The sequence below is a fragment of the Pezoporus occidentalis genome, unplaced genomic scaffold (assembly GCF_034315485.1).
Source record: "Pezoporus occidentalis ecotype Australia unplaced genomic scaffold, CSIRO_AGI_Poc_V1 ctg11, whole genome shotgun sequence".
Classification (NCBI taxonomy): domain Eukaryota; kingdom Metazoa; phylum Chordata; class Aves; order Psittaciformes; family Psittacidae; genus Pezoporus; species Pezoporus occidentalis.
In genome coordinates, this window is record NW_026912886.1 from 5885009 (window position 1) to 5912587 (window position 27579).

The 27579-nt window shown below is 42.4% G+C and overlaps 1 protein-coding gene across 1 annotated transcript in view; it reads right to left on the reverse strand.

Moving 5' to 3' along the window:
• Nucleotides 1-1858: 1858 nt before the first annotated feature.
• Nucleotides 1859-27579, reverse strand: part of TNFAIP8L3 (TNF alpha induced protein 8 like 3) — a 46972-nt gene continuing 21251 nt past the window's right edge. Inside the window, exon 2 of the mRNA XM_062628720.1 lies at nucleotides 1859-3815. Coding sequence (XP_062484704.1) covers nucleotides 3253-3815 — 563 coding nt within the window. The 3' untranslated portion in view covers nucleotides 1859-3252. The remainder of the gene's footprint in view (nucleotides 3816-27579) is intronic.

Genomic DNA, 27579 nt, shown 5'->3' on the forward strand with positions numbered 1-27579 from the left:
CTGCTGTTGTGATAAGACAATTCTGCTTTACCTCTTGGTTCTCTTCAGCGTCAGCTATTTATACACGTTTCTGTGGGAATGTTTCTCCAACACAAATAGGATTACATGTGCAGTGCAGTTTTCTGTTCTGTGGTACATGTACAATCTCATTAGGATGCCAGAAGTGGTCACTCCCTTGAGAGTTTCCTCTTCATTACATTAAGTTGGCAGTGATGACGCAAAGAATATTGTGTCTTGCCATGATATGATTCATAAAATTAATCTGGCAGCGATGTTTTAGCAGCAGTGTGGCTCAAAACACCGTTTAAGAAGATTGCTTTAAACTTTTATTTTAAGGTAGTTGGCAGCTTTCTCTTTGTGCCAGTTTTTAATAGCTTCCAGTATAATTGCCGTGTGAGTTGTTTGCAAATCCTGAGCTCTTTCAGCCAAAACACTTTGCCTTTTTTGGGAATAAGGATAGAAGAATATATGCTTGCCGTTGTTAAAGTATTCTAGTAGGTTCTAGCATCTCTGTGTTTAGGGCAGGGATCTGAAATCTTTCAGGGATGTGTCTTCTGCCTAACTTAAATCACATTAGCTAAACTGAGCTACATACATCATGGAAAACTTGTAGGAAGGGGCTTGGTAGCATTTTCCATCTGCTCTGGCCCTGACACAGGCTGCTGGTGCATTTCCTAGGCTGAACCCTGGTGACTGAACTGCGCTGCTAAACGCATTGAGTCAATGTCATTTGTTAGCTCAAGTGCTTGAGAACTTTGGCAAAGAGAATTCATTTGCTGCTGATGCATGTTTGTCTTGCATCTGTGTGATAGCACAGAAATGCGGCTTTCCAGTTTTCTTTTAAACCCTTAAAACTACCCATCTACTGAACTCCTATCTTCACAAAAATCTGGTCATCAAAGAGCATGCAGGTTGCAGAAGGTGACAACTGAGATTACCCAAATTCCCTTCTCTTATTGCTTAATTTCAGTTTACATTGGATGATAAATAAATCAGAAGGAATCAAAAACGGCAGTAATCACGCATTTTTAATCCACAAATATGATAATACATCATATACTTAGGGTGACCTGAACATTGCCCATATTTTAGCAATGTTATTACATACCAAGCTACAAATACAAAAGTAAACAATGGAGATACAGGATATGCAAGTATGAGAAATACTTGAAAACATCTCTTTCCTTAAGGCTACCCAGATTTATAAATAAAACACAGATGTTCAGCTGGTGTGTCTAAAATACCAGAATCTGAATATTGATACTTGCAACACACAAACAGAAAGTCACAGAGATCCCTTTTCTTTGGACATCTTGAATGTTAAATAATCCTTTCTTCTGGCTTTAAAAAACAAAAGATCTTAAATTTGTTTGCCACAAGTGAAACGAGCACACAAAATCTGAAATGGGCACTGAGACAGGAGTGTTGGATCCAATAAATACTGTTCAAAAGCATCGACTGACAGGTACATGCTTGGAGAAAATGTAGCTAATGGCGCATGTACGTATGGCTCTGCAAATGACTGAGCTTGCAACTCCAGATGTTGGTGTTTTGTCACCGTGCTGTGTTGCAAAGGAGTTGTCCACCTTCATTGACACTAATTTTAATTTTTATGGTTAAAGGAAAGATGAGGGGAAAATTTACATCGCTACAAGCTGCTCTGCTAATATCTTGTGCTGCCATTTTTACTGTGCTCCAAATGATTTCTCCTGGGAACAGATAAAAATCCATGTTGCACAATCCAAGTGAGTATGATCTGGGTATGTGTATTCTCTGTATAAAGGTGTGATAGTCAGAACTGTTGTTGTAAGAGATAAAATACAGTTATGGTGAGGAAAGACAGAAGAAGAATAAATGCCAGTAGATGGAAGTGAGGCTGGAGGATAACATGTAGAGGGCAAGGATAGATTTCTGAACACACTTCCTTTAGTGTCAGCACCTTACCAGCTCCAGGATCCTACAAGTGCCAAGCTTGTCTATCTGCTCTACTCCCGTTCTCCCCTAATCCTAACAAAACTGGACAGAAACAAATATTTCTTTGCAAAATGTTTCCAGATTGAAGACATTGGACTATTTCATTAAAAAAAAAAAGGAAAAAAACAAGTCACTGACAACATTCTGAAGAAATCATTCATGAAGCTCCATGGAGTGGCTAAGACTGTTCTCTTCAGGCTCCTGCAGAGGTACAACCCTCGGATGGCACTGCAAGCGTGAGTGGGGCTTCCTTTATCACACCTAGTTTACTGTAGGCACAAATTAATGTCGTGGACATGTTAAACTGAGCGTTTTATCTAGGTTGAATGTTTTGAGGATAGGGAATGTAAATGCCGCTCCATTGGTGTCGCTCCACTGGTGTCACTCCACTGGTGTCTTTGTCGCGTTCCTCTTCACAAGTGCAATTTCAAAATCCTTGCAAAGAATGTTTTGTTCTGTCAGCCAAAACAGTAAGAGCACAAAGAGCAGCACAACCTTTGGCCTAAACTTGCCTGATGTTACCAGATACACAAGCCCTGAGGGGGGGGAAACTGCTGTACTGCTTTATCTAGTTTTCGGATTGCCTCTGAGCTCGAACTGTTGAGCTGCTTTTCCAATTTAAAATGAAACCTTCCTCGTGTTAGCAGGTATGAACCAAAACTCTCTAATGAAAACATGGCTTCATCGAGCAGTTCTTTAAATTTTCTCCCACTTCTACTCAGTTTGTATTATTTGCTGTTCTCCTATCAGACTTCTTAAATACCATGCAAAATCAGAGATGGCTTCTCATATTGATTCCTGATCCTTTTGAAAGGAGTGAGTTTAATCCATTACAGCCCTACTTTCTGTCCAAGCTTTTTCATGGAGATAATAAAAACATATGCACCAAGGGCCTGGGGGTAAATTCCATGCGTTGCTCTTTAGCCTTCACCTGTCTAGTTTTACATAGCCATGCACTGGAGTTTACTTTCTTTTCCCATGTTCAGCCTTGTACACAAAGGTAGTAAGATCATGGTGTGTAGCGATCTCTTTCTCAACAATATCAGCAGCCTTGTTCGCTCTGCTTCTTGGAAAAGACCAAGTTATTGGAACAAAACATTAAAATTGATAACTTTCTGATTGAAGTTCATCATGAGCCTGGTGAGCACTTTCTGGCCCTTGTTGGAGACTGTACTAAGAGGCCTGTGGGAAGGAAGCTCGCTTGCTCACAGTGGCTCATGAAGGGTGGCCAGTCCTAGAGAGAAGTTTTTGGTTGGCTTCTTGGTTTGGAGCGTAGTTTCAAAGGATCTTCTCATCAAGTAGTTTGTTGATGCCATCACAGATCTTTTTGAGGTACGGCCGACAATCCCCATCAAGACTGTACAGGGCAGTTAGAAACTCCACATCTGCAAAGTGGTTGAAGACGTGGTTGATGCGCCCGTGGGATCTTGGTGTCAGATGTCGATCTACCAGTTCATGCACAAGGTCTTTACATTCATTCAGAAGTTCTGCAAGAACATTTCTGTCAAAAGTGTACTCTACCTCATAGAAACTGACAATTGTCATCGCAGTTTGGTTCAGCTTCTTCCTGAACTTGTCTACGATTTCCAGCTCTTCTTGGTTGAACTGATTATTTCGATACAGGATCCCAATTTTTATTGCCACTTTAATCAGGTCTTTCATAATTTTATGGGCTTCCTTTTTGTTTCTCGTATGTTCCTTTGTTACTTTGTACAGCTCATCAAAGATTTCACTGCTTGTGTCATCGATGAGCATGTTGGCCATGGTTTTGGTTGCCATTTTACTCAGGATCTTTTTCTGGGCTTGCAGTGCGAGATTCTTGGAACTGAAATAATCGGGACCTGTTTCAGAATAGGAGAGGAGAAAGGTTAATTTTATTTGGTGAATAATTTTCACAAGCACTTAAGAAATTAGTATCTATGTGCTTAACTGAAACGTTATGTGTAACACTGATCATTACATATAGTCATGGCTGCAGTAACGGGAACACTTCCAGCACTATTTCCAGGTATCCTTGGGGTCTCGGACACCCATGTTTCAGGTTTTGCTGTCACTGAGGTTTTTCGCTTACAATTTAAGAACAGAATATTCTGGCAGGGGATATCTTGTGCTGGGTCTTTGCTAGGCTTTTAATTTTGAAGTTCAGTATTAAAGCTTTCTTGGCAGAGAGATCCCTTGAGATGCTGTGGTCAAAATAATACATAAGTTATCGGAGACAAGCAAAATGAGATAGTGACAAATAAATACATGACCCTGAAAGAGTTATACTTTTGTCATTGGGAGGCACTGTTGTTCCACCGTTAGACTAAGCAGCATCTCAGCTAAGGACTAGCAAGACAGATTCAATTCATCAGCGTGGATTTGGCACATGGTTTAGTGATGGACTTTGCAGTGCTGGGTTAATGGTTGGACTTGATAATCTTACAGGTCTTTTCTAACCTCACTGATTCTACGATTTATTTTGCTTTAATCACTAGTAGCGATGCCTTTCCTGATTGTTACAGGTTTGCAAAGTTACAGGATGTGATTTTTGTGACATGTTGGTACCTCAGCGTATGCAGTCCCACCACATGAAAGCACCCGAGTATTTGCTCTACATTTATCAAATAAATATCTTGGATTTTTTATCTTTTACTCATCTGTGCAAGTTTCACTCAGCACCTGAGTGAGCATGTGGCTACTCCTGCTGGACTGTATCTAATGAGCTTCTATAATTATTGCTAGAGATTAATTCGACCTTCCTCTGGTTTTCACATGAATGTTGGTTTTTAACTGACCCTGTATGGAGAAAGTAGATGAAACAGAAAGCTTTTGTATGAAATAATCATCCAGTTTAATACTAGGGTACTGAAGTCTCTGTTGGATCAAAGGGCATTTTGTCGCTGTAGCCAAATGCTGGTGAGTATGTACTTGGGCTTACAGCTGATGAGGTGGGTGCTGAGTGCCAGCAGAGAGGCCTCTTTGGTACCAGATACCTTCCTCGCCTTTTCCTCACACCTCCTCTCAGTGTTTGCTCATGCAGAGGTGATGCCTGTCTCTACCTGCCAGCTGCAGACCTCACTCTGCTCACCGGGAGACCAGGGCCTTGGCTGGTGCAAGAGGAATGGAGGTAACCGATGGAGGTAACCACCAACAGGTTATGGATAACAGTGACAGTCACAGTTTCCCGTGCTGATTTGATTTTGGAGGCTGGGTGGGTTGAAGCTGGTTGGGTGAGCTCTGGGGCCCCTTTCCAGCCTTCAGCATGGGATCGCTGTCAGCCCGGTGCGCAGCTGTCGTCTGTCACATCTGTCATGGCTCAGTCTGCTCTGCAGCCTCGCTCAAGCTGCCACGGGTTCACCCTCTCCTTCCTCCCCATGCTCCCTACATCCTCTCATGAGGATAAAGGGGTGCTGGGTGCCTGTGCTCACTTTGAATAAGTAACCCTCTGAATTTCAAGTCTTCTGTTTAAATCCTGTTTTTTGAGTTAGCTGGAATATTAAAGTCATCTTTCTTTGTGTGCTACAGCTGTACTACTGCGCAGCATGAAAGAGTAACATTTAATTGCAAATGAACCACCACCTGGAAAAAATAATTCAATGTGCTTAAAAGAATTGTCTGTCATTTGGAGAGAAAATTGTGGGGCTGAGCTGCCGACGAGGAAATGGAAAAAACTGTGATTTAATCTAGAAACGATAAAACCAGGATGAAAGCATTCTTTCACTTAGCAGTACGTGGGTATATAAATAGTATCAGTGATGAATAATTATATGCATTTGATACAGTAAAATGGAAGATTAATATTAGCATCTGCTCCTGTAGTGTTTGCTATTAATCAAGTGCATGCAGTTGTTCAGTATCTGTTTTGATCAAAACCTGCAAATAACTGCAGTTAGAATATTGAGTTTTCTAATGTTCATGACACTTGTGTGTCACTGCCACCAGGTCACAGACCTGATGGCTCCTGCTGTGCCTGGCTCCGCTGCAGGGAGAGTTCTGCCGAGCCATGGCAATTCTGCAGCTGGAGCCAAAGCAGTGGTTGCGGAGCACAGAAAGCTCTGGCTGGCAAAGCACCACGTCCCCTCCTGCATCTCTGGTGTGCCAGCACATCTGTGTGGGAGCCAGGACCAGCACAACCACCAGCACGTTCCCACACACACAGGCATGCAGCTGCCCTCCCATCTATGTGCTTTCTGAGAGACATTTGATGCTATATGAGCACATCAAAGCTTCTAGTAAACTTAGCAGGTTTGTTTGGCCCCAAATAAGTAGTTCTGAGGTATGTTCCTGTATTCAAAGTCTTGGCTGTCATCTATGAAACTGAACAGAGCATGATCCTTGAAAGGTGGGTTTCTTCCCCTATGACACCCCTGGGTTTGGTACCTTAAATGACAGTAACACAGTTCCCAGTGAAAGGTGCACAAGCTATGAAATGGGCAGCGCAGCTAGAGAGCATCAGGAGGAGTTTAACTGAATGTTAAGGCTGGAGCATTTTTCCATGGCAAATCCCAAGAGTGGTATCTGCTATTTAACATCATGAGGCTGAGCTCCTTCTCACCTTTCTAGAAGTGAAATAAAATACTCTGTTACTTCATTGGTGCTGCTAAACATTTTTCTAGAAGCTGTATTCCCCGTCCCTCTATCCTTTCCTTTCCCAGGCCCTAATGCTATATCCATCCCCTCCTCTCGTATCTCTTGCTCTCCCCTGCTCAAACCAGGACCCGTTTCCTGGCTCCTATCCTTCCTGTGGCCCCCTTCACCACTCTGTGCTCTTGTCTCTCCAGCCTGTCTCACCACGGCAGCTCTACAGCTCAGCTGTGCCAGCCATGGGTACTCAGAGCCCTCAGAAACCAGGTAGATCCAACTACTTTGTGCACTCCTTTCCCCTGCCTCCTTCCATGATTTGTGCTGCCCTAGGGTATAATCTGTGATGGCTGGTAATTAGTTTCACCACCACGACTGCCATGCACTTCTCCCAAGAGAACAAGGTGCCAATGGAGAAGGGCAGTGCTTGGTGGGCACACAGCCCCTGTAGCACAGGATGGTGCTGTATGTTAATCCATGGATGTATGTATGGATGGTGCTGTATGCTAATCCAGAGCCTGCAGCCTGCTGCCACAGTGCCTCCGCCACATCAAGAAACCGCTGAAAGCCCCGGGAGGAGGAGCACTGGTGCATCCCAGCTGCATGAGCAAGCGGCCAGCCTGGACTCTGGGATCAGCGCTCCGCAGAGCCTCAGCCCCCGGTCTCCAGCCGCCCGAGTGCCTGCTGGTGGGGTCAGGCGATGTGCATGAAGTGAGGAGGAGGAGGAGGTACATCGCAGCCATCAGCCCCCTTGGGCAGCCCAGACAATGGCGTAGGGGCTGTTTGCAAAGGGCTGTGCTCAGCTTTGCTTGTATTCGGGGCATGCACAGCTTTACAACAGGGTATGCCGGAAGGCGTGAGAGAGGCTGTTTAGATCCCTGCCCCCAAAATCACGTCGTGTTCAGACACCAAGGTGACGCTTTGCCTTTCCAAGATCACAAGTAGTTAGCCCCGTGATTAAATCCAGGCTTTCATGGGGACTGCAGGTTTACTGTGGCACTTTTCTTACTGCAGCACGTTGCTCATTACACAAAAAAAAAACATCTTTGCCTCCTACATACAGCAATTCTATTTTCTGCTTGCTTTCATACAGCAAAACAAATCAGCAACAACATTATAGATGCCATTAGCTTCCAGGAACATTACACCAAAGCTAAAAATGAGAAACCAACCTCTGAGTGTACTGCTTTGCTGGGTAATGATTAGCTTCCATTATAGAAAGTCTGACATCTTACTTGTTACTGAAGTAAGGACCAGTTCTGCCTTCAGATCTGTTCTTTCCCTCTCTGTCATCTGGAGAGTTGTGTATGATAAAAGCTAATAAAAAAGGCCCCCATGATGGGATTGGTCCCACAGCAATCTTCCATCCTCCAGAAAGTGCAGCTCTTCAGACCTGTATTTCCACAGCTGTGGTGCCTGAAGAGGGAATGGCACAGACCCAGCTTCGTGAGGGACCAAAGGGAGAGGCTCCCCGTGCTTGGGCAGTCCTGTGGTCAGGATGCTACACCGCTCCCTGCCAGTGACAGCCCCGCTTCTGGCACATGGTGCTGAGTATGACAAAGATGTCTCTCATCCACTAAACTTAATAACAGGATTGCTTAATAACAGAGTTGCCTAATAACAGAAGTGTGGAAAAAGTTTGGCAACTCTGGAGGGTGGATGTAGAAGTTTTGTATTTTAAAAGTTTTTGAGACAAAAATGCAAGAGCATCTGTAATATTCTTGAAGCGTTTTGGTTCCAGATGGCTGTACCCAGTACAAAATGGTTAGAACTAAATGCTCAGCAATACTATTTTCATGTAAATATCCATTCAGCCACTCTGTACAAAACACATGGCAGAACCAGTGAACCAGAACATGCTCCCACTATGCCCAGGAGAGAGCCTGGTCTACGTTTTCTGGAAGCAATTATGCAGACACAGAAACAAACCCCTGATACGAATCCATTTCCCTCCCAGTTTGCCGCTTCTTAGTCAAAGCCTTAATAAAGTTTTGCAGCCAGGGTATTTTCTCTGCTGGCAAAGGGCTGAAAGACGTCTTGAAGTGAGCTCTGGAGGGAGTGCTGCTTCACAGGTGAAAATGGGGAGCACAGGACTTAATCTGAAGTGTCTCTGTGGAGTCTGTCTAGTGCAGTTTTAATTGTATTAGCAGGCTTGCTTGGATGGGGAAGGATGCAAGGCTACCCCTCTGGTTCTGTGGAGCTACATCTGACACGGGAGCTGTCTCCGTAGTGCCTGCTGCAGCTTGCACTAATTAATCAATTACCTCAACCACTGACTTCACCTGCTCTAAAGTGAATCACACTTGGAGCTGTGTCTGACCTCCCACGTGCTGCGAGTACAACCCCAGCTCCCAGCAGCTGGTGATGGGCTGCTTTCAACCTCTTGCCAAGCAGTGTATTGGACAGGGGTTTCGCTTGAGAGGTGAGTTGAGCTGTGGTAAGTTAAAGGATTAAAGACATGAAGAAGATGCAGTACTGCAGTGGGAGTCTGCAGCCTGGCAGGAATGGGAGGTGATGGGAATGTGAAAAGGTCCCTGCACCTGTGCTCCTGTTGTGCTGTAAGTAGGCAAAGGGCTGGATCTTAACAAGTGAGAAATACACCAGAAAGTAAAGATGATGTCAGGCTGACATACTTTTAATACTCCTGAATCCTCAATTTTCAAGTGCAGAACAGCCTCTCCAGCAAAAGACAGGCTTTAAGGAGTCAGCAGTGCCTTTGGAAATGCAGGCATCCCTCCAGCTGCTAGCAGTTGCTCAAGACTGTGGGAGATGGACTAAGCCAGGGGACAGGCGCACTTGAAGAAGTCTGCCACAGTATGGGGTAGCTGGGTTGTGAACACTGGTGTAGGAATGTGCTGTTTTAGTGATTTGTGTGACCCAGTTTGTGTTTTAACCCGGTGCCTACCTGCCCCTGAGCCTGGAGAGTCTGGACAGCCAAGGAGAAGGAAGGAGGCAGCTGCATGATAAAGCTCTTGCAGAGAGCTAAATGAGCAGTGGATATCTGCACGGTTATTCCAGTGTTGCTGCTGGTAGTTTAGAAGGCCGGCAGTTTGTTCCATTATAACCTGGAGTGATCTGTGATGTCTCTTTTTCTTGACATCAGTAGTTAAGAAAGCATAAATAGCGTTTGAGGAAAATAAGAGTAAGGAGCTTTATTAAGCTGATATGTAAAGCTGTAAGGAAAAGAAAAACCTAGCGCAGAGTTGGAAATGAGAGTGTTGAAAAGCAAAGAGCAAAAAGATCTAGTTGTTTCATTTGCAACACTTGGGCAAAATAGAAGTCATGAGCTGCAAACCTGTGTGTTTCATTTATCCTTTAAGAATCCCTTACATGCCATAAGACTGACTAGAAAAGTAAACCACAGAACTCAGGATTTCAAAATAGCTCTAAAAGCAGGCAGGAAAAAAAGCGCACTAAAAGCACTTCTTCCATAGCATTTAGTATGGTGGCCAGGGTGTTAGCTCTAAGTGTGTGTGTTGCTCTTGGACAGCTACAGGATCACTGCAGAAGAAACATTCAGTGTTTCCAGTAATTTTAAGCCAAGAAATCCAATTGACCAGATGGAATATATCAGCTTTCTGTGAGGCCAATGTAAACATGTGTAAGCACCGGGGGCTCGGTGCTCGAACTCTTAACACTTTTATATTGTTACTATGAACATAAAAGGGTTGCTCATCTCCATAGTGGAACAGGAGATTACAGAGTGGTAATTGTATGATCCTGGGAGAACGTACTGGTATCCAAGTGTCTGAAGGCAAAACTTGTGCATGCTGGAAATGGCAGCAATATCCCTGTACAGAGGGAACATGACTGAATGGAAAAAGGGAAAAGACCATTTTTCCCTTCAGTGCTTTATATGAGCAGCAATCGTGCTGCAAAAAAGCACTGTCTGGGAATCTAGCAACTGGAGATTTGTAGTGATACTCTCATTTCAGCAGCTGGGTTTTATTTAGCATTTACTTTATTAACAATTCTTGTTGCTACATACTTGAGCGGGCCTTTCAGTACCTGGCAGAGGTGGTGGTAGGCTGGGGAGCCCCTTGTGTAAAGAGAAGAGGCACAATGCAGAACAAGCCTCGAAACTATTGTCGTTGTCCTGGTAATGCCTCCTGAGATGATACCAAGGGGGAGAGGGTCTCAGCTGCAGTTCCCACCGGCTCTGCTGGAATTGCCAAGAAAGGGTTTGGCTAAGATGTTCTCCTGCTACCCCCAGTAGCTGGCTGGGGATTGAACTACATTGTTGTACCCTTCTACCCTGCCTAAACACAGCAGTTGGCAAGTGGTGTCTGGGGGACAGTGCTGTCCTGTGGCTGAAACTGGCCCGTGGTGTGGAACCTTCACAAAAGCTCCCTTGGTTATATGGCACAGCTGACATTATGCCATGTTTTTTATGGCTGCTATCTGACACTAATACACTTGGTCACATCCTGGAAACTCACATCCAGCATGTGAGAGAGGAAACCACTCCCCGACAAAAAGGCTCAGTGAGGATCATCTCCATGTGATGTGTCCTGGTACCAGGCAGCAACTGCTTTGCTAACAACCCAGCCCTTGGGTCTGGCCTGCCAAGTATGAGCTTGGCACATGCAAGCAGGAAAGTTGCCTCTCCAAAAGCAGTGACTTAAGATCCTAATTTTATCCTGATGGCATATATCAGAACCAAACCTAAACCCAGCTGCAGCACAGGGAATGGCATCTTTGGAGAGTGACTTACAGGTGTTCAGTTTAAGCTTTGCACCTCCCATTTTGTAGCATGCAGGGAAGCTTTGCCAAGGCAGCAAAGATCTGGTTAGCTTCTGGCAGCTGGTGGTGAGTGTAAACAATGCAGAGCTTGCTTAAACAGCACACGTGGGGGACACACCAAGTATGAAGAAGGCTTTGCTCTTATCTGAAAGTGCCCAGGTGTTATAGAATTAAGTCTGTCTGCCAGGAGCGATAGCGAAATACTGGGGTGTTCGGGTTGTTGAAGCTTTCCTGTGCAGCCAAAAGAGGTTTTAAACTGAACACTGTATTTCATAAAGCGGTTCAAAGTCTCTCAGTGTCAGCTCATTATGGTGATAGCAAGTGCAAGCTCCACTGAGAAGACTGAACACCCCTACCCCAGAAGCTGCTGATTTAACTCTGCCTGACACCGCAAGACAAAGCTTGCACCCTGATGGCAAAGGTTTGACAAGGGAGGAATGTGCAACAGATTGAGACATAACAGACCAAGGCATTGCCTGGGCTGATCTTTAGGGAATGGGAATGCGGGAGGATTGGTTACTACCCTATTGCATTGACCCACTGATCCTGTTGCTCTATATTGAAATAGGTATTTGTGATTATATTGTGGGTTTTTCTTTAAATGCTAACTTTGATCAAAAGAAGTCTTCTAGAGCAGAGAGGCATGCTGATATATCCAAAATGCTACAGCAGGATCCTGGGACAGTGCTCTGGTGGCAATAGGGGAGGACTTTTTGGTCTTCAAACTGTGACTTCTCCCCAGCCCCTTAATATATGCTATTTAGCAAATCCTGGACAGTAACTGTTGAAAAGTGTAACTTCAGTCTCCGAAACAGTTTGTGTTTAAACTCCTTTGTCTTCTCCACAATTCCTGCATTTCTTAGACTTTCCTTTTAAAAACGCTTCATTTAAGAATAAGGTATCATGGTGACTACGTAGCAAAAATACCTAATTAAAATAATTATTATCTCTATAGGAAAATTATGCTTGTTTTAATGTCTGGCCATGTAATTTTCACAACAGGACAGTAATGAGTTCTTTGATATGTGCTAAGGAACTGTTTATTGCTTAGATGGGACAAAGTCTCTGGGGAAGCCACAGGCATATAATGAATGATAAACCAATTATCTTGTTAAGGTAAAAAGCCTCACAGGCTTCTTTAAAAGGACTCTGCCATCACATTCTTCCACACAAAAGTAACAATTATCTAGAAGAGAAAGGACTTCTTGCCAAAGTGTTATTTGCTACCGTGACTCTTAGAAGCCATGAGAAACCCTTCAAGTTCTTGCAGCTATTCTGGTTTTATCCAGATGCAATTATTGTAGCGACTTCTCTTTGTAGATGATCTGTAAAACCTGCCTGCAGTTTTACTTTATGATTGGTTTCTAAACCAGTAAATTCTGTTTTGAACAAAGACTTGAAGAGGAAAACAAAAAACAAACTTGCAAGCACTGAATCATAGACAATCCAGCCTGTGTTATCTAAGCATGGGGAATACAGCTATGCATCCTGGAAGCCAGCAGTTAGAATCGCTTTAAGCTGCTGCGGCTTTCGGATTTCAGTACATACCATCTCTCTTGATCCAAAAATGCAGTAACAATTCAGTCTCTCCTCTTGCCCCTCTAAAACAAACGCATCACCACCTGCCTCAGACCACACACACAGAAATCAGAGCCAGGGCAGGCAGTGTATGTCTGTATGGTAGGTGCTTTCCACTGGCTATTTCTGTGCACAGTGATCACCGGCAGAAGCGCATCTCCTGGTTCAACCTCTGGCTACGTTTTCCTGCTGTAGATGGGGGATTTGGTGCCCAGGAGCAGCTATTCCCTTTTTCTGACGTTTATTTGACCAATATGACAGTTGCAGCAGATCTTGGGGGGCTTGAGTCCATGTTCATGAATTGCTTGGATTCCTGATCAGGCTGCGTAAGCTTTTCTGTGTTTTCTTGCATACCCTCTCTGATAGGGTGAGGGAAAGATGAGGGCTGTAGAAGCATCTGTGCTTTTTTTGGGCTTGATGCTTGGCAATTGCCATATTATCACTCCTGGTTAACAGGAGGTAGAGATTTCCCTGTGTTTCTGTAGCCTGAATGCTTTCTATTCCTTCCACATAAGTCTCTTTAGCATGCAAGAGCCACTTGTTCCCAGTAGGAACATAATAATATGCTGTTAGTAAAGCAAGGCCTGGCAGTATCAGCCCTAAATATTAAACAACCTCTGTGTAATATGTGTGCTTTAAACAGATGAAGTACAGCTAAGAAACAGGCAATTGGGTACGGGTTCACGGATCTCTCTCTCCCCCACCTCTCATTTCTCATCCCCGTCAGGGAGAAAATTGAGGGTTTATTTTTGTGCCTTAAAGTTGCCTGTTGTTGCAGTACACTATTCTTTCAACGTCCTTGCCCTTTACATAGAGTAGTTCTATTTTTAACTCTAATATATTGAGTGACATGAAAAATAACCACATCTATGCTCTAGGGATATACAAAATTCTGTGAGAAAGCAAGCAACAGAGACCCGAGGGGAGCTGGTCTGAAGATGCTCTGAAGTTCCAAGTTGGCATTTCTCTATAGCTTAATAGGAGGCTTAAAAATGGGGGGAAAAGTATTTCTGTTAAAGCAGGTCAAGGTGAATAAACTTTCACAATAGGCTGTAACTGCAGGTGGTGTCAAGCTGCTGCTGACCAAGCGGGCTCCCAGCTGCACAGGTCTGAGCTCTGTTACATCCAGGGGGAGAGGATGTGGGTTGGCAGCTCCAGCACTGCATCCCTGCAGAACTACACCAGTATCTATCTCTGCCGAGCATATGGCTCTGCTCACCAGCCTCCAGCGTGCTGTTCAGATACACCCAAAATAGCCCACCTTGTCCCACAGAGGGGAGTGACTGGAAACAACATTGAAATTCACTCTTGTCATGTGTTTTTGTCTTGTTTTCAAAACCAAAAACCGCATGACCGTACTGTTTAGCCTTCTGTGCTTGAAATGCGTCGAGTACACCGACACAGTGTAAGTGTTGGATGGGTAGGGGTAACACTGAACAGTGTGTGTATGTAAATGGGAAGAAGCCAAGGGAATTTGGGGGTGAAGGGGAAAGGCAGGCTGTTTAACTTTGGAACTGATTTAAGTTCATGGCATTTGTATATCTTGTTTGGTGGTTTTGGGCTTTATGAACACCATGCGCTATATTGTTTTGGTATGTTGGTATTTGGTTGCTTGACCAGTAGGTTTTAAAAAGGTGATGCATGGAAGGGGAATAAATCAATTGCAGAGATCATGTACATCTGAAAAAACATACGTCCCTAAATAAAATACCAGAGCAGCTGTTAATTTTTCCAATTAGCACCAGCCATGCTTCCGAACTCTGTTTTTAAACCAGAGAAGAAAATCAAATGAGGGAAAGACGAAGCAGGCAACAGTGGCAAGAAGTGTGGCAGCAGTTATCTCTTCCAAGCCAGGAACAGGCACTCTACACTGATCAAAACACTTAAAACTCTTAAGAACGTTTAATTAACCTTATGCATAGACTGTTTGTTGTCTCGTTTTTATTCTTTGCTTACGTGCATTGGGGGAGTCAATTAAAAGAAAAAATCTCATGCCTACTTATAATACTTGCTGTGTTAAAGCATCATTACTTACAAGGTATGTGGGTGCTACCTATGCACATGTACTCACAACAGTTTTCGTCCCCTCCATAATGCAAAGCCTAGATTAAAAATACCTGATGTATTGCTAAGCGCAGTCCAAAATATTAATTCCTAGTCTGAGAATATTCTGGAGGGAGAGGGGGACTACGAAAAATCTTGTTACTGCAACTTGAGAAGTCTTTTGTAGTAAAGGAAATGCTCCCGGTTAATTCACCACTTGCCACACCAGTGACCCTCCTGGCTGCAGAGCATCCCTTGCCCTCTTTGCCCTGCGTCCTTCTGCCCCAGTGCACGGTGCCTCAGCAGGTGGCCATGCATTACCCCTGCTCTGTGCCTGCCTGCCAGATGGAGGAACCATCAGCTTTTCAGACCCAGGTTTTAAACTTAGCATAGTAGTTTTCAGCAAACAGGTCCTTGCTCCACCCGCACAAACACTGCAGTGTGAATTTCACTGCCATTTGAAGCAGACAGTTTTGTTTCCCCCAGCTCAAATTATCTGATGCTCTGTGGCGTAGCTTTACAATACTGGCCCATCACCAGATGGGAATTTTGCTTGTGCAAGTTCATAAAAGACCTGGGGGCATCCTTCCTTTCTGAGTAAGAGCTGCTGATAACATCAGTGGCTGAATGGTGCCTGCTCTGGTTTCTTTTAACTCATCTGAAGCATTTATTTGTTTTTTTCCCACTAGAATTATAAAGATTTCTTTAGAGACTTCTAACAGACAATCCCACTCTGGCCTTGCTGAAACAAAACCAGTTTGCTGTTTGTTTATAACCATCAGAAATGATACTGTAGGATCCATCTTCAATGAGTTAGTTCAGTGGTATAGTTATAGATGAACCAATGGTGTTACAAAGTTGAAATATATATATATCATTGCTTACCCTGGCTGACAAGCAAGCAAGCAAGTAAATTCCTTTTCCTTGTAGTTTAGGGTTTTCCCCCATTCTTCAACAGAGAACAGATGAGGTGTGTGCTATGCTGGAATAGCTGCCCATGCACAAACACTGGTGCTCTGAGCACATTTACAAGAAAAATCTAAACTGACTGTGTCAATACTGTTAATCCAGGGTGAAAACAATGTCTTGTTTTAAGTCTGCAAATGTTAGAAAAGTATTTCTTAGCAGCAAAGCTGAAACTGGAAAGGCAAAAGACATGAGTACTTAAAAACAGACTCTGCTTATGCCTCTTTATTGTAGCTCCCCGAAAAGGGCAACAAAACTAGAGGAGTCTTCGTTTACTTATTGTTTTAAACAATTCTTTACTGTTCCCCTGGTGATTTTTTTCCCCTGCCTCTAGAGAAGGATTAGCTGCTGGGGAGATGGCCAGCCCTGATTCTAAATGGAAAACTCCTGAGCAAAGGAAAAATTAACACTGGTCAGTGCAGCTGGGTTTCATCATGCTCTCCACCGCTTACCAGTTTTTGTGCATTCGATTGGAGATTTATTGGTAGGGAGAAAGCACACATTGCTTCATGTCTCAGCTGTGATCTATAACCCTGCTTTCCTTTAAGATGAAGCCTGATTTAGACTTTAATATGTCCTCAGGTTGATCTGCTCTGCCCTGCTCATCTGCACTGTTGGGTCAAGCACTCAATGCAGATGCACAAAACACTAAGAATGGAATATGCGATGGATTCCATCCCCATGGGGAAAAAAGGACACAGATTATTTATCTGTCCATCCCACATGAAGTAGGACACCTGCTGTATTCTCCGTATTCATTCTCCTTAATACAGTCATGAAGAATGACCACTATTTATCCAGAATTTTCTTCACTGCAAGGAATAGTTTTTAAGCCATGAAAACCTTAGTACAGCCGAATGAAAATGTATGCTGAGTCTTACCATAGGAGCAAAAGTTTTTATTTCCTGTGAAAGGATACAAAACCCACGAAGGTGGATTTGCCGACCAGTTCTGTTCCCCCTTGGTTTAAGATCTGCATGAATAGTATCTGCTGAGAATTAGTGTCTTGCTTCCAATGACTAAGGAAAGAAAAATCCTGAGGTCATACTGGAAAAGAAGGAGGAGAAACTAGACTATAAATGATAATGTCCTTTTTATGGGTTTAAACTAAAGTTCTAAGCATATCATCAATACTTTCACAGGGATGTAACTGACCCAAACAGCATAAATAACATCTTACAGTCAAAGCTCCTTTAGAGAATAAATGCTAATGAAATAATCTGGTTTTGCACTTCTATCTTGTTCATGGTGTGTATATATATTGCAAAACATATCATGTCAGGAGGAGTATCCTGATAACAGGAACCCTTTTTCTGTCATCAGGGAGTCTCTAATAACAGTTTGACAGCAGCTGCTGTAACCACCCATGGTGCAGAAGCTCACTCTAAGTACAACTCTTTATTTCAGGAAAGCAGAAATGGAAGAGATGCTGGACAAGTACTGAAACAGTGAAGGCAGCTCTTAGGAGGTCTGCTTCATTATTCCGAGGTATGTGAGTAACAGCAATGTGTTGTTTCCTGTTAATATACATATATGTATCCTCATCATATGATACTGCAGCTATATGGAGTGAGGACTGAATCTACAGAGGAAACATGAAAAAAATCACTACCTCCATGTTACCTAAAGAAAACCCTGAAAGGACAAGTATCAATGATAAGCACAGATAAGCAGAATGTGGCATCCCTCCTGAGGTGCCAATTCTGAGAAATCTCTGAGTACACATGTACTGAGGTTATATGTGCTGATACCTACATCTGTGCTGAAAGCATCAGCTGGATCCAGCACAATGCAGAATTGTTACCTCTGAATACAGCAGTAACAACAGTCTCTAGAGAGACTCCACATGAACTGAATCAGGCCCTGCCTGATATTAAGAGAAAGAAATGTAGCACAGCCCACATGCTGTTATCATCTCGCTGTTTCAGATACCAGCAAAACCGCTGCTGCTTTTAGATCTGGTTAATGGTAACAGAGTAATAGAAAATTCTGCTAAAACACTGTGCATGGGAACAAAAAAATCATTCCACCAAAACTTGTAACTTGGTCAACTTTGCTGTTTCTTAATCTCAAGCATGTTTTTTTAGTGTCTGTAGTACATGCGGAAGAAACAGAGCTACTTTTCCTTCTGGAGCCATTCTAAGTATAGGCAGCTTCTTGAGGCTTACCAAGAAAGTTACCAAAGATGAATTTAGACCCATCTTATCTCTCCCGGATTTTGATATGGTATTCAAAGAGTGAACACCCTGTGGAGTTTCCTCAGATAGTCTAGCAGTTGCCTGAGGGGAAATAATGCTTAGCTTCCTATCACTGCCTTTTAGGGAGGTAAGCCCTTCTTTTTCATAAAGACCTAACATTGCATTTCTCAGTCCTGTTCTAAGGCTCTGCTGGATTCAGTGCTCTTTCTGCCTGAAGAAGCATGACAAAATCTACTTGTTGCTCTAATCTCACCAGTCCCTTAGGAACAAACTGAATTCTGCCCAATCTTGTGTTTCCCATGTAACTTTTCAGACAGTGGAAAAAAAAATAATTCCTTCCTTGAAGAGGGACTTACCATAGAACCATAGAATGGCTTGGGTTGGAAAGGATCTTAAGATCATCCAGTTCCAATCCCCTGCCATGGACACCTTCCCACTAGACCATGTTGCCCAAGGCTCTGTCCAACCTGGCCTTGAACACTGCCAGGGATGGAGCATTCACAACTTCCCTGGGCAACCCATTCCAGTGCTTCACCACCTTAACAGTAAAGAATTTCTTCCTTATATCCAATCTAAACTTCCCCTGTTTAAGTTTTAGCCCATTACCCCTTGTCCTGTCACTACAGTCCCTAATGAAGAGTCCCTCTCCAGCATCCCTATAGGCCCCCTTCAGATACTGGAAGGCTGCTATGAGGTCTCCATGCAGCCTTCTCTTCTCCAGGCTGAACAGCCCCAACTTCCTCAGCCTGTCTTCATACGGGAGGTGCTCCAGTCCCCTGATCATCCTTGTGGCCCTTCTCTGGACTTGTTCCAACAGTTCCACATCCTTCTTAAGTTGAGGACACCAGAACTGCACACAGCACTCCAAATGCGGTCTCATGACAGAAGAGCAGAGGGGCAGGATCACCTCTATCTGTATGCTCTCCACTGTGTCATGTTTATGTGAACTGCTACTATGCTCATGTGTTTTGTAGGGTTCAGCTTTTCCTGAAACATGTCTGCAGTTCCTGCTCTGTGCTCCTGCAATAGCGCAGACCAGGGACATTCATGTCTAATTACATAAATAATTAGCAGAAAGCAATCACTGCTGCAGAGAGGTTTTAATCAAATGATACATTTGTATGCTCTTAAATGGAGACAAACCTTAAAAATGACTGTGTACCTGTCATTCATTATTATTTTTTCAAATACCAAAAAATCTTAAGAGTTTCCTATGGGTTTGCACCACAAAACCTAGAGGATCATAATCCGGTGTTAGCACTCTGAATATAGGTATTGCTATACTGCTCACAGGGAATAACTGTTAGCAGGAACATTTAAGTAAACTCTATAATCAAGTTGAATGATGCCCTTTTACCAATGGTCATTATTAATACAATGGAACTTCCCAGGGTGATTTAAGCCAAAAGAGACACATTTCACAGTCCTCCCCATAGACACATAGTACATTATCTGTTCAACATGGAAGGTCTGGAAGAGGAGCCCTTTGGTTTATTCTTCATTTTAATTAATGCAAATTTGAGTTGCTAGTGTTATGCTATTAAGCTTTACACTACAATGTATTTGAAGCTTCCTTTGGCAAATAACTGAGGAGATTTGTAACTCAGCTGGGCTCACCTTAGTGGAGCTGGGTTTGCTGCCAAACTCAAGAGCTGGCATGCTTTTTTTTTTCTCTTTTTTCCCACCCAAGTCTATTAAAATAGTTTCTTTTGCAGCAATCTGTTCTCCTCCTCTGGGCCTCATGGTGTGCTGCTGAGGACCCCTTAGCATAATGCTAACTATTCAGGCCTGCCTTTGCCTTAGGGGTGAACTTGTTTACCTGCATTTCTTCAGCTCCTGGCAGCACTGGGTCCTCTCTAGCTACAGTCCTCTCAGGTTTGTTGTAGGAGATATGCTATCAGCATCTCCCCATCAGCCAGCTGCCTGTCCTGTCTTCAAGCCTAAAGCCTGAATATGATTTACCACTTGCTGCTTTTCAATATTCTCTCCCTAAATATTAAATACGCTCACGCTTACAGAGAAAACGCTGCAGCTTTACCCTTCCGGCATGCTTAACAACCATCCCTCCAATGCAAAATATGCTCATGCTAAAATCACATTTTCTTACAGCAAATGGGCACCCCAGTGAGCCTCTCAGACTAGCTTCCCATTATGTGAACTCTCATCAAGCAGCCTAGTGGTGCTAGCATGATGTTGCATCAGTGGACACTTACTGACTTTCATATACACAGAAATTGCTTGTGGAAAGCTTTTATCAAAGAAATAAAACTCCAAATGCCAGAAATCTCTCTCTCATATAGTGAGAGACTGCCTCGAAACCCAAGCAGCATGCTACAGCTTGCAAAATTTCTGACAAATGGAAACAGTCACTTAAAAAGCAAAAAGTAGTCAGCTGTCACTGCCCACGTTCTGGACCCGTGTTCATGCCCATGGCTGGCTGATGCATCTTCTTCCTGAAACTCACACAGAGGATACATCCTCCCTGTGTAGGAGCATTTGCTATATGAGGCTCTGTCCCTGGAATACATATAGATCCTAAGGTTGTATATGAACAAGCCGATTTAGGACATGATTCTACCTCCTTCTGCACAGATTAGAATTCTTTTGCTATATTCAGTGTTTCATGAAATAAAGTCTACTGATACCAGTGGGAATGGCCTAAACTGGCCATGTAAAATTATGATGTCATGTATGATGACAGGGAGATTATTTTTCCAAAGATGCTTCCTTACTTTGGTTTGCCTCCAGCCATTTTCACATCCAAGACTGACTTAATATCCAGCAGGTGCGCTTTCCTAATTCTTTTACAGGGAACTCGCTATTCAAAGAGGACATATTCCAAACAACCATATTTTTTTGAGATGCCTTGCATCATGTTTCTCACTGTATTGTCTCTGTACAGGATACCTGCTGTTATTGTTCTAATTTCCCTCAGGTACTAGAGGATAGCCAGGCTTTGCACACTGGTTACTGCCTGAATTAATGTCCTGAATGCAAACAGTATGTCTTTCGCATACTCTCATCCTCCAGACCGGGGACTGGATCAGTAAGCGCAGAGAAGGACTGTTTTCTGATTTCTCTTAGTTATGTTTATTTTTCACTATGACAATTTCTCAAACAGAGAACAAGCTGAAATCTTACTGTGTCTGTTCTTGCCTCATTCCTCCTTCATTTTTTTTCTCTTTTTTTTATAAAATAATGATGCAATTCATCTGGAATATGGGAATATAAATTACTTCAGTCAATGGCTAGAGTTAGGAGTGACTTTTAATGACATTGTCTATGCTTTAGCTTCAGAAGTAAAGAGACAAAAGGCATAGGTCACCAAAGCAGTAAATGAAAAGAAACAATCTTCAGAGATGGGAATGTGCAGTGAATGATTAGAACCTCCAAAGTGCTGAAATATTATAGGCTAGCTCTACCAAGCTCTCATGATTTATAAGATCTCTGGAACTCTTAGTTCTGTGTTATTTCTTGGCTGTCATTCTTATCACATATGCTAGTTAATGTGTTTTGTTAAATATGGGCAACTGTAATCACACTCTGTTCTCTCTTTAGGGTCTGCTTGTGTAATTTTTTTCCCCTTTCTTTGTTATAAAAGAAAAATGGACTTCAAATAAAAAAAACATGCCAAAACCAGGTTAGATATCTGACAATGTCTAGCATGGTCTAAATGAAATGGGTACATTTCTATGGATTTTGATTTTATTTACTTTCCCAGTTGTCTGTAGGTACTCATTTGCCCTGGAAAATCTACAACACATACCTACTCTGGTACAGAAAGATTAGATGGAGAGCACAGAACAATGTTTTATTGTTTAATAGACATTTTGTATTGCATTAATAGCAGTACCTTCTGTTTTGTTCAAGGCCATTGCAAAGCGTACCTGGTTTATTGTCCTTTAGTGGCGAAGGTGCAAGCTAAATGGACTTCTCCTTCCTTCCTCATTTCTACAAAACAATGTCCTTTCAGATATCTTGTTTTATAATAATAATTCGGTCGGCACACAAACACCCCCCTGTTTTCCTCCATGCTTCCAAATAGCTTTATCTCTGTGCTGCTCAGTACACGAGCAGCAGTGATGCAGAGGTGGAAAATGTTCATCCAACACAGGACTGTGATTATGACAATGTGGTTTCAGCTCCTCATGCCATAAGAATGAGCTGTGCTATCATGCTAGGGGCCGAGGAGATTAATGTGGCCAGGAACTGCTTTGGATAATATTTTTTAGCAGGTAAGTACAGGGCTGTATGATGTTTCTTGATAAAAGAAGGCATCTTTCATAAAGACCTCCTCATGTCCTTGAAGAGCTCCTTTCTTGGTTTCCTCAGATAAGACACAAAGCCTGCACGGAATCTAACAAACAGGCCATTCCCTGCACTTCTGTACCTCTGGAGCACTGACACAGCAAAGGAGCCATTCGTTAGCATGGCAAACGGACTCAAAGATATAACCCTTGGGATAACATGGACGTAAAGCACCAAATTCAGTAGCGTTATCACTTCTTTTTCATAACTACATTTTTCTTGTTCATGCAATATCAAGTGCGGTATTTCCCAGCAAAAGTGATCTGTAATTACAGCAATTCCTAAAGTGCCAGTAGTTTTAATTGCTGCCTTTTGCTGTATTTTTGGACTTGCAGTTTAAGATGGTCACTGTTGGCTTAATGTTTCAGACTTAGTATTTACTTGGGAGGGGAAAATGCTTTACTGAATTTTATAGTAATGGACAGGTTTATGTGGAACCTTTAAAAGATTCAGTGGGAAAAGTTTCCTCTGATTCATTGCAGGATTTGCAACATTACGTTGCAGCACAGTTCATGAATGAATTCCTGAGAGTAAAGCTGTTTGGTCTGCTTCCCCTAATTGAGATGCACAGGAATAAACTGAATTATCTAAGTGGTAAGTGGAGCAAAGCAACACTTTTGAAGTCCTAACTAACTGTGAGAGGTTAGTAACACCAGCAAAGCCACCTCCGTGTAAAAATCTAAAATCCTTATCCTTTGAACAGTTACAATAATGAGCCTATTCTACTCGCTTAGTCCTGACTAACCCACTGAAGTGGGAAGGAAATGAATGAAAAGCCGGTTCTCTCTCCATTGCCAGAGAACAGCTTTCCAAACAGCGCTTTTCAGCGGTACCCTGATTAGAATGACTGGCGGCTCAGGGGACTACCAGTTGCCAGCCTTGGCACCTCGCTGATTTTCAGCACTATTTGTTACTTTTTTTAAACCCTAAGCAAGTTGAAACTAATCAAAACACGCTTCTTCAACAGCCAGGGATTTCACACCCAAGCCCTGCTTAAACTTACTCATGTGAATAGCTTTGTCATTTTATAGGGTATATTCTGAGTGAAATGAACAGACCTTAGTGTGAAATTGAATTTAAAAAAGAATTGATTTCTTCCCCCCCACCCCTTCTCATATCTTTCCAAATACGTCCTAAGTTTTTGCCTGTACTAAGGTAACCCTGTTCATGGATCTAATGTTTAATAGTCAGATTGAATAATATCCCAAAGATGAGTCAGAACATTGCTGAAATTTGCACTGAAGTCATAGAAAAACATAAGCCCTAAAGCAAAAAGAATTTGTGGTCTTTTCATCCCAAAGTACAGATCCAGCCTCTGAAACTATTTGCTCTTTTTCAATCTAAGAAGCTAAATCCTCTGGTGTACACTGGCACAGTTCCACTTGCACTGATAAACCACTGTGGTTTTATACCAAGCAAGGGAGCACTGCCCTCATCAGATATATATTTGACAGGTTGACTGAGGAACAATAATCACTCTGGACCTAAAGAGACTTAAGACTGGACAGATATCATGGCTGTATTTACTGTATCTACTTATGCAATTAGGAACAGGGAAACTCACAAATTATTGGTTGTACCTAGCATTAATATAAGCTGGAAGTGTTGTTATTAAGCTATTTTGATGGAAAATATTGACTGGTTGAAATATTGTTGGAAATGTGTGTACTATTTATAAAATTCCATATGTTTTCCTGTCAATCTCCCAAGCTGGCAGACAGCCCTTTCTTCCTGTGTCTGCCATTTGCATTAGCTTTGCTGCATAGATTTTAGCTGAAAAAATGACTTGTTCTTGTGTGATAGGGAATCCAGGTCTTTGCTCCTCTTCAAACAGAGCTGATATTGACCTTGGTCTTGTAGGCTCAGTATTGTTTTGAGGAAAAAAAACAACCAAACAACCAAAACCCAAAACCAAACACCACCCCCCTGTGTATAAATATGCATAAATATGTACAGACACACATATTTTTACATTTTCTCAGGAAATTAGTGACAACACAGCACCACTGGATTTTGCTAGTCTTTCTAAAACTGCCTTTAATCAGGTCTAATCTTGCATACCCTTATGTAGATTTCCCTAATGATATTGTAAATTCATCTCTGTGACACCACAGGACTGACAATAATGATTTGTTCAGCATTTGTTATTTATTTCCTACTGTCCAAAGCCTTTGTCATTTCATAGACTACCAAATGCATTCATTAGGATACCCTACTTCTAACGGCAGTAATACAATGGAAGAATTATTGTTGTCATAAAATGTTCTAAATGTATTTTTGTATGAAGGGAATAGCCCTATTTCTCATCAGATCAGTAGGATTAAATCACATACTTTGGGAACACTGTTGCTTATTAAGAAATTATTTATGAGTTGAATTATATTGCTTCTAAATATATAAAGAGTTGGGATGGCTTCCAACAATTACTTAAGAAGGCAGCCGAGTGATGCTTTCCAATTAAATCAGTCTGACTTTTTTTTAACTTCTTAGTGTCCTGTGTTCTTTCTTCTGTTTTTTCACGATTGAAGTAGATAACGTATTAACCTCCTACCACTGAAGTCTTGCACATCTCCTCTTTGGTATCCTTTCATGTGGTGACGATCAGTAGGAGTCTCTCTGTAGGTACTCACTACATGAAAGGTTTCTTTCTTGTCCATATGCTGCTGGTGGTGCTTAAGTTCTTCCTTTTATTCAGGACCAGTTGTTATACAGAGCTTCAAAGCTTATAACTTCTGATGGCTCATTTATATTTGTATTCTTCATTCTTTGATAGTGATCATGTTAAAAAAAACCTGCTGAAAACAGTGCAGCACAGAAAACACTGGCTTCCGTGGTAGCGCCTGTGCTGTTCAAGTTATGCGAGGAGATAGGTGTAACTCCATGGCCTTATTTATTATCACAGGAATAAAGACACATTAATTAAAAACAAAAATGTGAACAAGCAAAAGAAAAAAATCCACTAAACCATAAAGCATTCCCTTTCCCACTTGGATGAAACTCTACAGAGAAAAAAAAATCACAGCTCTCCTCAGAGGTCTGTCTCCTAGGTAAACCATACCACAGAAACTTAAGTTATCTAGGCTGAGTCTTAGACTGTGGACCTGGGTGGGACACCCCAGACCAGGGCAGCCCGTGAACTTTTCCCAAGGTGTCGGTGAAAAAGGTAACAAAGAAAACCTTGTCAATTATCTGTAAACGTGTATTTACTATATAAGCACTCTCAACTGAAGAAAAGTTAAATAAACTGCAGAAAAACCCCACTCAAAATCCCTGGAGCAGACTATTGAGTGCTTATTCCTTGGCAGAACAGCCTTCCCATAGCTGGCTATAGTCATCGCTGCAGAGTTCACTTTGTTCTATGCTGAAGGAGTATGTCTGCTCCAGAGTACATGAAGCCTGCCTTTATTGCTGGGGTTGGAAGTGTGCCACTCAAAGAACTAATCAGAATCATTTATTTTTTCCACTACTTTGGAGTAGATAGCAAGCTCATTTGGGTATCTGGCTTATTTATTTAGCTCTGTTACAGGTTCATCTAGTTACTGATGTTCATTTGCAAGATTTAAAGGTTTCATCTCCATTAGTGCTGGGAAATGAAACCAGATTGTGTTACTTGGAGAAATGATTTAAAATTATGGAAATCATTCTCGTACAAGGAGGACAGAAATAGCCCAACACAAGTGTACTTTGCAGTTGCCAGTTGAAACAGCAGCCTATTTTGTGTGACGCCTTTCACTGATTCCTTTCTAGGGTTGCTCCCTAAAAAGACTCTACAGTGGGTGGGTCTGAACTGCTGCTTTCTGTCAAGGGGAAACTGAGTGGCTATTCCATAGTCCTTTTCCAAAAGCTCCTTTTGAAAGCTGAAACACTGGAGCACAGAGATCTGCCAGAGCGCGCCACTGGGAACAGAGGAACACAGCCCTTGCCTAGTGTCAGTACATCCTGCCAGCTCCTCCCGTTCTGCTACGACAGCTCATATGCTGTAACAGTGGCTACTGCTGCTTGTGCCATAAGTAGGAGTTTTAGCCAGAGGATTCATGAAGCCAAATCCATTTTTAACTGGTCCACATCCCTACCAGCCTCCACGAGAACTTCCCTGAAACAATGTTTATCAGTACTTGGACTTGTAGGCAGAGCACAGCTTGACACAAACTGCTTTCCTTCCTACAGAGTGGAATTACCCTGCCATGCTGTTCCACATAACCGAGTGTTAAGGAACTGGCACTTACAGACCTATCTACTGGTTTTAATAAAGGCTTCTTTAGGTCAGTTTCAGGACCTCAAGCTTTCTGGGCACAGAACTGCCATCTAAATTGATGCTTTTAGGACATTGCATTCATCTCTGCGTGGGAGACAACACATTGGTAGTTTTTGACAAGACTGACAGAATTAAGGTGGTGATTGACATATTTTGCGTAGGGGGAGGATGGTTTCTGACCATGTGCTTTTCCTTTACACTGTATATAGGCAGCCAGAACCCTGGCTACTCCCAGCGAATGCAATTCTAAAAGTCCTCTGGAGCAAATCAGAACAGAGTTAAGTCTGTGAGGCATTACCAAAGAGCACTCACAAGATAGTGGATGAATTTGTGATTATTATCGTTGAGCTACTCTAACTCATGGTTAATTTTATTCACAGATTAATCTCATAAAAGATAATTTAATGCCACTGTGTTAAGCTCAGGTAGGACTGTCAGTCCCTTGGGTAACATTCCTTACAACAATAATGATGCATTAGATTTGGGATTTGGCAACAAAACTCACCATCTCATTGAATTATACCACACCTCACTACGTTTTCACAATGACATTCAAAGAGTAATGGTACACTAAAATACATAGTTATGTACTTTAATGACATGCCCTTACACAGACTTTTGTGGAATGTGCACTCTGCTGTTTAAAACTGCATTCTCACAAGCCAGCTTCTGTAAACCATGGATCAACCATGGATAATCCTTTATGGCTAGAACTGAAGAATTTCTTAATGCTATATTGTCTTGTGGTAATGGAACATATAAAGAAGCCCTGCAAAACTCTGCAAATTGCTTAAGGCCAACCATAAGCTCTCAGCAGTATATGGACCTTAGGTCCTTACCTATGTGTATCTTATGGAGATCTTTTTTACCCATATGAATTCTAGTCAGAGTTGGGATGGACAGAGGAAGGAGTGGGAGAAAGGGAAGCTTTACCCCCCTTTGATCCCCAGT